General features: G+C 57.2%; 1 protein-coding gene across 4 annotated transcripts in view; it reads left to right on the plus strand.

Annotated features, from left to right (window-relative positions):
* Window positions 1-13,262, plus strand: part of BCL11B (BCL11 transcription factor B) — a 90,979-nt gene extending 77,717 nt beyond the window's left edge. For all 4 annotated transcript variants that reach the window (XM_055304125.1, XM_055304128.1, XM_055304127.1 and 1 more), the window contains one exon: window positions 11,105-13,262. In XM_055304125.1, coding sequence (XP_055160100.1) covers window positions 11,105-13,230 — 2,126 coding nt within the window. In that variant the 3' untranslated portion in view covers window positions 13,231-13,262. The remainder of the gene's footprint in view (window positions 1-11,104) is intronic.
* The last annotated feature ends 272 nt before the right edge of the window (window positions 13,263-13,534 follow it).

Below are 13,534 nucleotides of genomic sequence, written 5' to 3' on the forward strand. Positions count from 1 at the left end.
AGACAGGTGACCCCGTTGGTGGGGAAAACACTTGGCGATCCAGGCGGTGCTCCCCCATTCACACGGTCCAGTTTTCATCCCGTAATTGCCTATCATTATACACAATTTAAATATTCAAACATCCTCCACAAACCTTGGGCTAGCATGTTTTTATTACAAATTCAGAACAAGGGAATAACCTTTAACTTCAGAGACAAATGAGACAAATTTACAAGTGCATGTCTGCTGTTTTCTTGTGTTTTATCAATCCCCGTGGACCGGAACACTTTTGCTATAACGCCACTCTGAACAATATACATATATTACTACTTGTTTGTAGTGTGTGGGTAATGAGTCCCCTCTGCATTAGCTAACCTATATAACTCGGCGTCGAGGCTCTCCATAACGTCAATTATCTCCTCAGAGCTAAACGTACACTCCATTAAAACGAGATTTACTGCCCCTGCAATACTTCTTGGGGTGGAATGTGGAGATTTTTGTGGATTTAAGGAAAGGAAGGAAGCCTTATTCCTGCCTTGTGAAGGAAGTCATGAATAATGGAGAAGAGAGACTTCCTGTGTCAGCCGGAACGCGTGCGTGAAGATACCCACGAGGTGTGCACACGCCTGTGTGCACCGGCTCTCACACCCGCAGCTCACGCCTTGAGTTTGGTGGCTTTTTTTTTTTTTTTACCTGTTTATTTCTTAATTCACTCTTTATTTTTCCATTAAATGATAAGGAGGATTTGCTCCACGCTTCCCCTTCACATTCTCTGCTAAATTCCTATCTTCAGAGTGCTACAGTCCTTTCAGAAAACCTCATATATTTGGGGTGGGGGGTGAGAGGTTGGGGGGATGGAGACAAAACCAGCAAAGTTTATCCACTGGCGCACCAGAAAGAACCTACGGTTGGGTCCTTTTCGGAGAAGTCTACAGCAGGATTTCAAGGGAATCTGACGATGCATTCATCTATTTTGGGGAAGACATACTATTTCCAGCTGATTTGCGTGCCTTATGCAAAGGGGGGGAAGCTCTATAAAGATGATCTTGAGGGATGTGCCGTAGTTTCTCAAGAATGCCGTGAGCGAAGTTGCCACACAGAACATCGCTCGGCGTGTCCTGCCTCCGGCTCTTCCATCTTACAAGCAGACACCGTCGTTCTCACCCTTCCCCAAGATGCCCCCGCGGTCAGCAGTATTGCTTTGTTTCGGGGCCGGGGGGGGGGGGGGCTATTTCCTGAGCCTGAACTGCGCACCTGGTCTGACCACAGAATTGAGCAGTTGAAATCGAGACTGTTTGGGGAAATCTGGGGTGCATGGGGCCAGCAGCTGCAGTTCAGTTCTAACCCTCGCTTCTCTGTTCACTAAGACCCTGGACCAGCCTGTTCCTGAAGCTGGCTCACAGGCCTGGCAGGCTCAGATGAGAATCTTGCTGGAATAATAGAACTCCTGCTGGAGAGAATGATTTACAAGCCACCTCAGAGGCTAGCGATCCTCATAGGCTGGATTTTAAAATTCCTCTTTGCATTTTCCAGGCCTCCTGGTTTCATTTCTTTGTGTCTTAGGGTTCCACAGTTTGGGAAGGGTGGATCTGGGTCTCAGCCCTTCAAGGGGTTCCCCTCCATCCTTTGGTTGTACTGACATTTTGTCGTACGGAACTGTTTTGACTCAGGGAGGCCTTGAGTGTGGGTTTGAAAATCTCCATATATATATATTTTTAAGTATTAGTTTTTACTGTGATGGAATTTATGGCAGTGGAATTTGGTCCGTGTCTGGCTCCATTTCTTGGTGTTTTCAGAGCCTCCTCAAATTGATCCAAAACCCCCTTTCCAGTCCTCATCCTTTAACCTCGTCTCCATGAATCTGGGGTCCCACCTCCATGCCTCTGTGTATGCAGTTTCCTCTGCCCGGCACACCCTTTGTTTCCTTTCTCGGCATCACAGACTCCTCCTTCCTTCTGAATTCAGCTCCAGGAGCTCCTCCTCAGAGAGGTCTTCCCTGATCCTCCCACACTGTCCACCTCTCCCTCCTCCGGATCCTGTGCCTCCGGTCACAGCCTCTCCTGGTGGCCTCGTGGCCTGAAGACTTACTAGAAATGTGTGGACTCCTGAGCCCCTGCGCTTGACCGCAGGCTCCATGCAGGCAGACGTCCAGTGCTGGGTCCCTCCACTCAGCACGGGGCTTGGCACCCAGCAGATGCTTTCTGCGTGGTAGAGCAGATGACTACGTGGTGTCAGACAGATCTTTCATCCTTTGCTACCGCAGTGCAGCTCCTGGGGTGCCAGCTGTAGTGTGACCTTGGTACTGTCCTCATGCACTTCTTGGCCTCCTTAATAGCATGACACCTGAGAGCAGCACGTCTTCTCCACGTTTAATATTTAGCCCTGGGTTTGGATGGTGAGTGTGGGCATGTCAGGACAGCCCTACACCAGGAGCAGGTGCCTGTGGAATCCCTGCTAGGTACTTCCCTCCCCAGCAGCATCTCCTCATTTCGCCTTCCCCTGTGCCTCTCTCTTCTGTGCGGCCCGTAGGTTGTTTGTGCAGTGCCCTCCACCCTCACACCTTCCCCCCTGCCCCCCGCTGTGGTCTGGCAGGTACCCTTCTCCGTGTGTCCGGCTCCAACTCACCTCCATGCACTGTTCCCACCTGCCTCCTCCCTAGGTGCTCTGTGGTCACTCAGCAGATTCTGCTCCGCCTTAGGATCTTTTGTGTCCACTCATCACCTGCGTTCCTCAGTCCCTACCTGTGGCCTCCTGGAGGGGAGGGGTCTCAGCCAGTCCCTCTGAATATGCCTGCCATAGCTGGCACCTAGTCCGTGATGACTGGATAGAGAGGTGAATGAATGAATGAGTGAATGAATGAATGGATGAATGAGAAAGGCATGTCCTTGGGACACAGACTTCCTTGGGCTCACCCATTTCCCAGGTATGCCTCTTTTGCTCAAAGCAAGATTCAGTGGTGTTTTTGTGCATGCCTGGGTGCCTAGGGGAATGTTGGAGGAGGCTTGAGTTGGAGGCTGTCCAGGCCGGAGGCCCAGTCTCCCAGCTGAAGTTAACTCCAGGCGTATGAAGCCCACAGTGGACCTCTACTACAGGGATGCTGGCAGGGTCAGTGGACTGTCCCCAAACACTGTGAGGCTGGGTGGAAGGTCTGTATTCTCAGCCAAGGTATGCGTGGCATTTCTTGCACAAAGCCTGTAATTTGCTGGTGTTCGTGGGTATAGGTGGAGAGGTTTGTGTGGCTTCTCCGTGCCGCTCCCCAGGGCCCACGATAGTGGAGTTTGCCATCTCATGGAGGAGACAGCCAGGTGTGTGTCTGGACACAGCACAGGCCCTACGCTCAGACCCTCTGTGAATCTGGGTTCTATGACCCATAGCCATGTGACTTTGGGTCCTGCACATGCCTGTGATGAGACTTCATTTCTTTTTTAAGTCTGGATTAAAACCCACTTTCCAGAGTTGCTGTGAGCATCCACCTAAGAGCACAAACCCAGCATTGACACATACAGATCACATGTGAGTTGAACACACCAAGGTCAAGAACAGATTACGATAGTACCTGTGATCGGTATCAAGTAGTATTCCCAAAATGCCTGGGGGGTGGGGGTAGAGGTGCTGGGTCTGAAAAGACATTTTGAAGGTAGAGAAGGAAAGGCAGGTATTCTGGGCACAGGGAACAGCAAGTCCCAGCCAGTGTGCAAACATGTGGCCCCAAGGAGAAGACCAGGAGGGTGAGTGAAGGCTGAGTGCCTCATGTTTCCCCTGGGCAGCAGGGGCTGTCATTCCTGTGATGTGAGAAGATGGGTGGGGGGGCCTGCTGGCCCGCCCTGCTGAGGTTGGCTTAGAGGGGGTAGGGCGGTGGCTGTGGCCTCGTGTCCAGGTTCCGTTTCAAGTCCCTGGGATCCTGGCCCGCCCAGGTGGTAGGTACAGCGGCTGAGAGGCGTGGGTGTGTTGGGTGGAGCCTGTGCCCGCTGTGCCCAGGAAGTGGTGCACTAGTTGAATGCTGAGCTGAGCTCTGTGGAGCCAGGTGGGTTCACCCAGACCTGGGCAGACACCCTCGTCCTGGTGACGATGTGGTCAGGAGCGCTGGCCGTAAGGAAACGGACGGCCAGGCCACAGTGTTTTCGCAGGTCACCCGCAGTTCTAAAGCACATTAGTTCTGAAGTGCATTAGTTCCTGTGTGGGTGGCCATAGTCACAGCAGCGGCCAAGGCCAGCGTGGTCCCTGTGCTCAGGGAGCTTGGGATCCAGCCTAGATGATTAATTTCTTTATTAAGATTTTATTTATCTATTTAACAGAGAGAGAGAGAGAGCACAAGCAGGGGGAGCAGCAGAGGGAGAGGGAGAAGCAGGCTCCCTGTTGAGCAGGGAGCCCGATGCAGGACTTGATCCCAGGGCTCCTGGGATCACAACTGGAGCCAAAGGCAGACGAGAGCCCCACACTGCAGGCTCTAAACCCCAGTTCAGCCCAGTCCATGCATTCTTCCCTCTCCCAGCACCCCGACTGCCTACCAACCAGTGCTCGGACCTTTCATCACACGATCGAGGGGCATCGGGCTCCATCTCGCCCAGCATGTGAGCTGTGCCCTATCTAGGGAGAGTACCTGGTGGGTGCCCAGGGTGCCCAGCTCCTATTTGTGCACTGAATGAATGAAGGGCCAGGGGGATCTTTGCTCTCCGCGGGACATACCCTGCCACCTAGTTAATTCAGCCCCATCTAACCTGGCTCCCCATTGACGGGGCTTCTGTGCACCGGGATCCACGGAGGGCAGAGGCAGAGGCATGTGGTAATGAGGATCTAGGGGATTCCAAGGCCTGGAGGGGGAGTGCAGGGATGGATTGGCCACATCTGCCATGGGCAGTGGTGGAGGGGCTTGGGCTCTGTTAGGCGGAGGCTGGCTGAGCCCCGGGGAGGCCACCCAGGAGAGATCTGTCACCCTCACCACCAGCACCAGCAAAGTGCATCTCTTACTTTTTCCAAGAGATGTAATGAGCAGGATTTCACTGAGTTACTGCAGCTGAGCCGAGAGCAGGACAGCTCCACTTCTTTAGCACGCCGGCTGGAACCAAAGCTAAGACCGTGGCCCGGGCTCCCCGTTGCTGTGCGCAGGTGCCTGGGCCTGGGGGCCCCAGGTCTGTACGCTTTTCTCTCTCGACCGGGCTTAACCGCCTTGACTCTTCCAGCCCTCAGTGTCCTGCTCTGTGAAATGGCACGAGTGACAGTTCTCACTTCAGGGGCTGTGCAGAGCCTCGGGGGAGGTCAGCTCTCCCGAGGCTGCGGGCAGGCCCGTGTGGGGATTTAGTGATGGCTTATGGTTACTGCTGTCATTATGACGCCCAGAGCTCCACCTTGTCGGTCAGAGCGGCTGAGGTTTGACGGAGTACCTTTGGGGACGGCCACACTCTCAAATAATAGAAACACAAAACCTTGTAAAGACCGCCGCGGCGGCCAGCGGACATTCTCTTTCTGGGATCGTGAAAGGGGAGACCGTCTTTAGACTAATAAGGGGGTCTACACATCGAAGGGATAATAGTGATGATAATTCCTATCATTTTGGAACAGTGGAGGCGATATTGTTAGTGGTTCCAGATTCTGGAGTAGGACTGGCTGACTGGCCCATGAACCAAGCCCTCTCTTGGGGCGCTGGGCACCCTGAGGTCCAGAGAGAGGTAGGGCCTGCCCCAGGGGACCCAAGGATCCAGCATCCTGTCCCTGCATTGGAGTTTGGGGTCCTGTCGCCACACACACACACACACACACACACACACACACACACACACCCAGCAATGGGCTTACTTTGTGAAACCTCTTCCTTCAGGGGCCAGGCCTGCGGTGGCCCCCACTGGGCCCCATGAAAGATAATCCTGTGCGCTTCACTGAAGGATGACACACACGGTGACCGGACAACCTCCTTCTTGGCCATTTGCATTGTAAAACAGGCCGTGACAAGTGTAGCAAGAATGGTCAAGCCCTCAGGGGGCGCTGTGTGCTGGAGGGTGGGCCTGGGGCCTGGGCCTGGGGTCCCTGGGGTCGGGAAGATTTAGAGTTTCAGCCCTCACCTGGCCTTCCTCAGAGTCTGGGTGAGTAATGACAAAATGTGCCAGTGCGAGCAAAAAGCGCTAAACCAGCTGCGGAGCGCTTTGCAAACGGTGGAGGGCTGCGCGACGCCAAGACTCAGCTCTCAGCGTCCAAGTGTCCGGATTCCCATTTTGCATCCAGCCCTGGAGAACGGCCCCGGGCGGGCTCTCACCCGTGGCCCTGTGTGAGCTGGGAGGTGGCACAGCCTTGCTGTACCTCCCGCAGGCACAAGTGCCCTTCCACGTGCTGTTACTTGGCCTTTGGAGAGACCCGTTAAACTGGCGCGCTCAGCTGTGGCCTTTTCATTGAATAAATTACTCAATTAAAGGTGTGTTTTTTCATTGAACATCCCTGGTACCTTTATTGGTCTTTTTTTTTTTTAATCTTTTTTTTAATTTTTATTTGTTTATGATAGTTACAGAGAGAGAGAGAGAGAGGCAGAGACACAGACAGAGGGAGAAGCAGGCTCCATGCACCGGGAGCCCGATGTGGGATTCGATCCCGGGTCTCCAGGATCGCGCCCTGGGCCAAAGGCAGGCGCCAAACCGCTGCGCCACCCAGGGATCCCACCTTTATTGGTCTTATTAGAGTAACTAGCATAATAAGGAGGAACAATTATTTAAATGCTCATTTAAAAAAAACACAAAAAACTAGCCTCTGATAGCAGAGGGAGACTCGCACTCCATCGCTGGAGGTCTGGTTGACGGTCAGCCCCGGAGTGTCGCTATAAGAAATGGCATTTCCCTCACCGTTTGCAAGTTTTCACTGCCATGGAATCTCTCCTGCACCAGGCAGGCTGCATTAGAATTCCTCCCGGGTTTTATTACCGCCAGACTCACACAGAGAAGCATCCCTGAAACGTGCACTGCCAGGTTCAAGGATGGATGCTAAATATCAAAACCTACAAAGCCCAACTCATGTAAGTCTGGGTTGTCGTCGTGGTGCTTAATTCATAGCGCGTGTCCCCATAAGGGATCTCCTCGGGGGGGGGGGGCAGCCCTCTTCAGAGGCAGGCTTCTTAGGCCCACTCTCCTGATGTGGAAATTGAGGCTCAAAGAGGTGGTGATGTGAATAACTTCACTGTGCCGGTGATGTCAAGGCCGAGGAAGGAACCCACGCCGTCACCCAGGCCCCCGGAGCCTAGAGATGGCAGGGAGGGTTTAGGCTCGAGAAAAACAGAAGGACTGCCTTTAGAGCCAGTAGAGCAAAGAAGATCCAGTCTGGGTTCCTGCCAACTGAGAGTAAAAGTGTCTGAGGACACGAACAAGCAACTAAGGACAGACACGGGCCCCGGGTCCTGAGTTGCCAAGCCTGATTTAGTGATCGCAGTGCAGCTGACATTTCTAGGTCTGTAGGCCGGGTTTGATGTTGCCGGGCGCGCCACTTCACGATAATCCAGACAACCACCGCCTTGTGGAGCCTCAGCAGCCCCAGTGGCAGCGTGGTAGGAAGTGGGTCCCGCCTGGGCCGCTGGCAAAGCGGTCGTCCCCTCGTGGAGCCTCCAGCTCACCTCTGGGGCAGGTGGCCGTGCGCTTGAGGGAGGGGGGTGACCTCTGGGCCTGGGACACGGAGGGAGCCGGTCCTCTCGCCTAGCGTCTCGCATTGCATTTAAAAATGAGCTGTCCGTGACCGGTACGCTGTGAGTGTAAAATATTTAGCGAGTTTTTGAATGGAAAAATGTTCTGAGTGGCTCTTCAAAGACTTCTGACATTGTTCACTTGTTAAAAGTGAGCAGCCCTAGTGCTCACGGCTACTTCTAGGCAAGAGAGAGCCATGAAGTGGTAATATGGAAATGAACATTTTATTAAGGGAAAAAAAAAAAAAAAGCTGGGGGAGAGTGAAAAGAGTTGTCTAGGGAGGGCCTTTGAGGGCTGCGAGATTTAAGAAAAGAAAAGTCAGAAGCTGTCAGATCCTGGGAAGGCCGTCGCCTGCAGTGAATCTTGCCATCGTGCCGAGGGGAGTCTGGGAGCCGAAGCAGTTCAGGGCTGCGGGGAAGGAAGAGCTCACCCCGGCATGAACAGCGGCCCTGGGATCTGGTTGGATGGACAAGTCGCTCTTCCCTACCCGAGGGTGAATTACAGACAGGTAACTTCTTCCCTTGGCCGCTCCAGGGTTTTAGAAGTAGCTTTTAACATTTTTCTCCTTTTTTTTTTTTTAACAAGAAGTGGAAACATCTGAGCTCTTTAGAACATGTAGCTACATGCTTCCCAGCAGCTGCCATTTTGAGTTAAAAAAATGTTTTAATCGGCCATTTCGGCTGAAGAACAGTCTTCTTGATTCCCGGCCTGCCAGGGAGTTCTGCATTTTCTTCTGATAGCAGCATCCCTCACCAGCGGTGGAACTTTCTAGAAGATACGTGGAACAGGACGCAGGAAGCGCTCTGGAGTTGAAGCCCAAGGAGATGATGATGACGACGTACAGAGAGATTGGGGGAAAGGAGGAGGTGGTCCCACTTAAAAAATGAAGAACCAGAGCAGCTGTTGTGCCATAAATCGATTAATTAAGAGTTTCTGAAAGCTAAGGTGAAGGAGACAGAAACGCTCTTTAATTTGAAGATCTATGACCTTGTGGGATGTGGTGCTTCATTTGTGTTATTAGCTCCTGTGTCAGAAAGGGACGTTTTATTTATCTTCTTGTTATTTATTACATATTTATTTTGCCCTGCTCTAGAAAAGGATTTGAGGAGGACTCTAAATACCGTGGCTTCTGGCCAGCTCTCTCGTGAGGCCTTCTGAGCCAAAGGGCTCTGTTCTCCCAAGTACATTAACTAATAAGCTAGGACAGGAGGTGGCATCTTCTCTGCCAGCTGAGGGCCGTGCTGGGCGGGAAGGCCCAGGCTTGGCGCCGCTGTGTAGTGGGCGCCCCGTGAGAAACATGGCAGCCAGGGCCTCCCCAGGCCTCCCGTTCGCTTTCCAGGCGGGGGAGAAACCTCGGGGACTACAGCTTGGAGTGTTGGGTACGTTGGAGAGGGAATTGCCCAGACGGACTGGGGTACATTGGAGAAAGAAAGTGGACTCAAATTCTCCTTGAGCTGTTTGCAAAAAAAAAGCCAAGTGAAAGCCAAATCTCACAGTTCTTTTGCGTCTCTGAGCTCCCTGCCCACTGGTCTCCGTTCCACCAAATAGGAATAGGAGGCCAGAGCCAACCCATCCCTGTGGGGCACCCCGCTCCGACAGCACATCTTGGTTTCCAGTGGCGGGTGTCCTGGCCCAGTTGGTTCTGGAGTTTCTGAGAGGATCTCCAGGCAGTGCGTGGGGCGGGCAGTGTCTGCCCTCTGAGGCCGTCCAGCCGAACCTGTGCAGAACAGGGCATTGGGTCCTGCAGTCGCTTGGTTTTTACAGCTAAACGTGAAGCCCCCTGGGTCCATCACTCGTGTGCAGAAAACAAAATAAATCTCTGTGCAGGATCTCGGAAGGTCTTCTGGGGACCCGCTGAGATTGGGAGTGGTGGGGGGTCTTCTCCACTCCACATCCTGCTGTAGTCTCAGGTCACCTTACTGATTTGGGGTCTGGAAATTAATTTGCACCTTTGGCTTCACCCGGGAGTCTGCGGCTACCATTCTTCCATCAGCGTTTAAAACCTTCCAGGTACAGGAAAGTTTTAAAAAAAAAAAAAAAAGGGGGGTTTTCAAGATGGGGGCTGTGATGTCTCGTTGCCTTTCCCCTCCCTGGCTAGTGAGCGAATCTCCTGGCAGAAAGCAGGGCCTGCCCGCACCTGCCCCTTTACATAAAGCATTAGGAGAGGCTGAGCCTGGAGGAGCAGCAGGCTGTCCCCCAAGCTCCAGGGGGGCCGGTTCTGGTGAAACGTCCAGCTTCCACTTTGTGGCTGCCTCGATGATGGGCAGAGACAGTCACGTTTTTGGCTCAGTGCCACAAGTGTCCACTAAGATTTGCTCCCGATGTCACCAGAGCCAGTAGGTAACAGATCCACACTTGCCACCGTTCATCCTGACCACCTCGTCAGATCTGATGTTCTCCGGGTTAGCACGCCAGCAAAAGGGCTTCACGTAGGCCAGTGGCCCCCCCATCCCACCCGATCCCAGGGGCCTGTGGGGGCCGGATTCCACACGTTGGGTAGGGGTGTGTGTGAGGCCATAGGTGGGGGGGTGGGGGGCAGTGAGCTTCCTAACAGGCTAAATTCCTTCTGTTCTACGCATCCGTGTTTGAATGTGATGGTACTTTCTGCGTATGCGCTGGTGTATGCAACCCTAGAATTTCCCGTTGCTCAATCCCAAATGCTGCAGAGGTATGAGCCATTTCTCTTAAAAAAAAAAAAAAGTTTGCCAAGCAGTTGAGTTTGACTTGTGAATTTTAGAACCTCCTTGGATCAAATCCTGCCTAATCAGTGGTCCTCAAGGTGGGGGGGGGGAGGGGGAGAGAAGTGAGCTGTGGTTTTGTTCCCCCCCCCCCCCCCAGGGGGCATTTGGTGATGCCTGGAGAGATTTGGGATCCTCCTAACTTGGGGAGGGAATGCGACTGGCTTGTGGTAGGTAGAAGCTAGGGATGCTGCTGAACATTCTACAGTGTGTGGGGCCTCCCCCCCAACCCCCCAATCATCCTGGCTGGTTCAGATGTCAGTAGTGCCTTGGTTGACGGTTGACAAACCCCGGTCTGTTTCCAGTGTCTTCGTTTTATCGCTGACATGGGGCATTCCCACAAACGCGGCCTCGTGTGGCTTCTGAGATGATGGGGATTCGAGCCACTTTTTTGGGGGGGAGGGGGCAAGCCGAGGTCTAGGGACCGTGCGTGGGGTTGCTCGTGGAGGTCGCCGGGCGATCCGGGCTTTGCCGGGGCCACCGGGCCACAGCCCTCCCTCCGGCCGGCCGGGTGGGGTCTTGGCCGGAGGGTCCCACACGTGGGGTGCGGCCCGGGCCTGCTGCTCCGAAGGGTTCCCCCCTGCCCCCCGCGCCTGCGCACCCGGGACTCGCCTCGCCTCGCCTCGCCTCGCCTCGCCTCGCCCCGCGCTGTGCGCCTCCCGGGCAGCGGCCCCGCGGCGCGCCCCCGTCCGCTTCTCACGCTCTCTCTGCCTTTCTGTCCGTGTGTCTCCCCAGGTAAAGATGAGCCTTCCAGCTACATTTGCACAACTTGCAAGCAGCCCTTCAACAGCGCGTGGTTCCTGCTGCAGCACGCGCAGAACACGCACGGCTTCCGCATCTACCTGGAGCCCGGGCCGGCCAGCAGCGCGCTCACGCCGCGGCTCACCATCCCGCCGCCGCTGGGACCCGAGGCCGTGGCCCAGTCCCCGCTCATGAATTTCCTGGGCGACAGCAACCCCTTCAACCTGCTGCGCATGACGGGCCCCATCCTGCGGGACCACCCGGGCTTCGGCGAGGGCCGCCTGCCCGGCACGCCGCCGCTCTTCAGCCCGCCGCCGCGCCACCACCTGGACCCGCACCGCCTCAGTGCCGAGGAGATGGGGCTCGTCGCCCAGCACCCCAGTGCCTTCGACCGAGTCATGCGCCTCAACCCCATGGCCATCGACTCGCCCGCCATGGACTTCTCGCGGCGGCTCCGCGAGCTGGCGGGCAACAGCTCCACGCCGCCGCCCGTGTCCCCGGGCCGCGGCAACCCTATGCACCGGCTCCTGAACCCGTTCCAGCCCAGCCCCAAGTCCCCGTTCCTGAGCACGCCGCCGCTGCCGCCCATGCCCCCCGGCGGCACGCCGCCGCCGCAGCCGCCCGCCAAGAGCAAGTCGTGCGAGTTCTGCGGCAAGACCTTCAAGTTCCAGAGCAATCTCATCGTGCACCGGCGCAGCCACACGGGCGAGAAGCCCTACAAGTGCCAGCTGTGCGACCACGCGTGCTCGCAGGCGAGCAAGCTCAAGCGCCACATGAAGACGCACATGCACAAGGCCGGCTCGCTGGCCGGGCGCTCCGACGACGGGCTCTCGGCCGCCAGCTCCCCGGAGCCCGGCACCAGCGAGCTGGCCGGCGAGGGCCTCAAGGCGGCCGACGGCGACTTCCGCCACCACGAGAGCGACCCGTCGCTGGGCCACGAGCCCGAGGAGGACGACGAGGAGGAGGAGGAGGAGGAGGAGGAGCTGCTGCTGGAGAACGAGAGCCGGCCCGAGTCGAGCTTCAGCATGGACTCGGAGCTGAGCCGCAACCGCGAGAACGGCGGCGTGGGCGTGGGGGTGGGCGTGGGGGTGGGGGTGGGCGTGGGCGTGGGCGGGGTGGGCGTGGGCGTGGCGGGCGGTGTGGGCGTGGGCGTGGGCGGCGCGGCCAAGGCGCTGGCCGACGAGAAGGCGCTGGTGCTGGGCAAGGTCATGGAGAACGTGGGGCTGGGCGCGCTGCCGCAGTACGGCGAGCTGCTGGCCGACAAGCCCAAGCGCGGCGCCTTCCTCAAGCGCACCCCGGGCGGCGGCGGCGGCGGCGGCGGCGGCGGGGACGCGGGCGACGACGACGACGCGGGCGGCTGCGGGGACGCGGGCCCCGGCGGCGCGGTCAACGGGCGCGGCGGCGGCTTCGCGCCGGGCGCCGAGCCCTTCCCGGGGCTGTTCCCGCGCAAGCCGGCGCCGCTGCCCAGCCCCGGGCTCAACAGCGCGGCCAAGCGCATCAAGGTGGAGAAGGACCTGGAGCTGCCGCCCGCCGCGCTCATCCCGTCCGAGAACGTGTACTCGCAGTGGCTCGTGGGCTACGCCGCGTCGCGGCACTTCATGAAGGACCCGTTCCTGGGCTTCACGGACGCGCGCCAGTCGCCCTTCGCCACGTCGTCCGAGCACTCGTCCGAGAACGGCAGCCTGCGCTTCTCCACGCCGCCCGGGGACCTGCTGGACGGCGGGCTGTCGGGCCGCAGCGGCACGGCCAGCGGGGGCAGCACGCCGCACCTGGGCGGCCCGGGCCCCGGGCGGCCGAGCTCCAAGGAGGGCCGGCGCAGCGACACGTGCGAGTACTGCGGCAAGGTGTTCAAGAACTGCAGCAACCTGACGGTGCACCGGCGGAGCCACACCGGCGAGCGGCCTTACAAGTGCGAGCTGTGCAACTACGCGTGCGCGCAGAGCAGCAAGCTCACGCGCCACATGAAGACGCACGGGCAGATCGGCAAGGAGGTGTACCGCTGCGACATCTGCCAGATGCCCTTCAGCGTCTACAGCACCCTGGAGAAACACATGAAAAAGTGGCACGGCGAGCACTTGCTGACTAACGACGTCAAAATCGAGCAGGCCGAGAGGAGCTAAGCGCGCGGGCGCGCGGGCGCCGCGCCCCTGGACGGGGGAACCGTTGCCAAGCGACAGAACGCTGACCCGACCGACCGAGGGACGCCCGCCCCGCCCCGCCCCGCGTCTGCGCAGCCGCGGCCCCTCCCACCCGCCCTGCGGCCCCGCCCCCCCCCGCGCGGGCCCCGCCCCCCCCGGAGGGGGCCCCAGGGGACGCGGCCGCCCCACCCCCCCCACCCCACCCCAACCTGTGTCTGCGAAGTCCTATGGAAACCCGAGGGTTGATTGAGGCAGTAAAAATTGTGGAGCCTTTTAACTGTGCAAT

Source organism: Nyctereutes procyonoides, unplaced genomic scaffold, assembly GCF_905146905.1.
Source record: "Nyctereutes procyonoides isolate TBG_1078 unplaced genomic scaffold, NYPRO_anot_genome, whole genome shotgun sequence".
Lineage (NCBI taxonomy): Eukaryota > Metazoa > Chordata > Mammalia > Carnivora > Canidae > Nyctereutes > Nyctereutes procyonoides.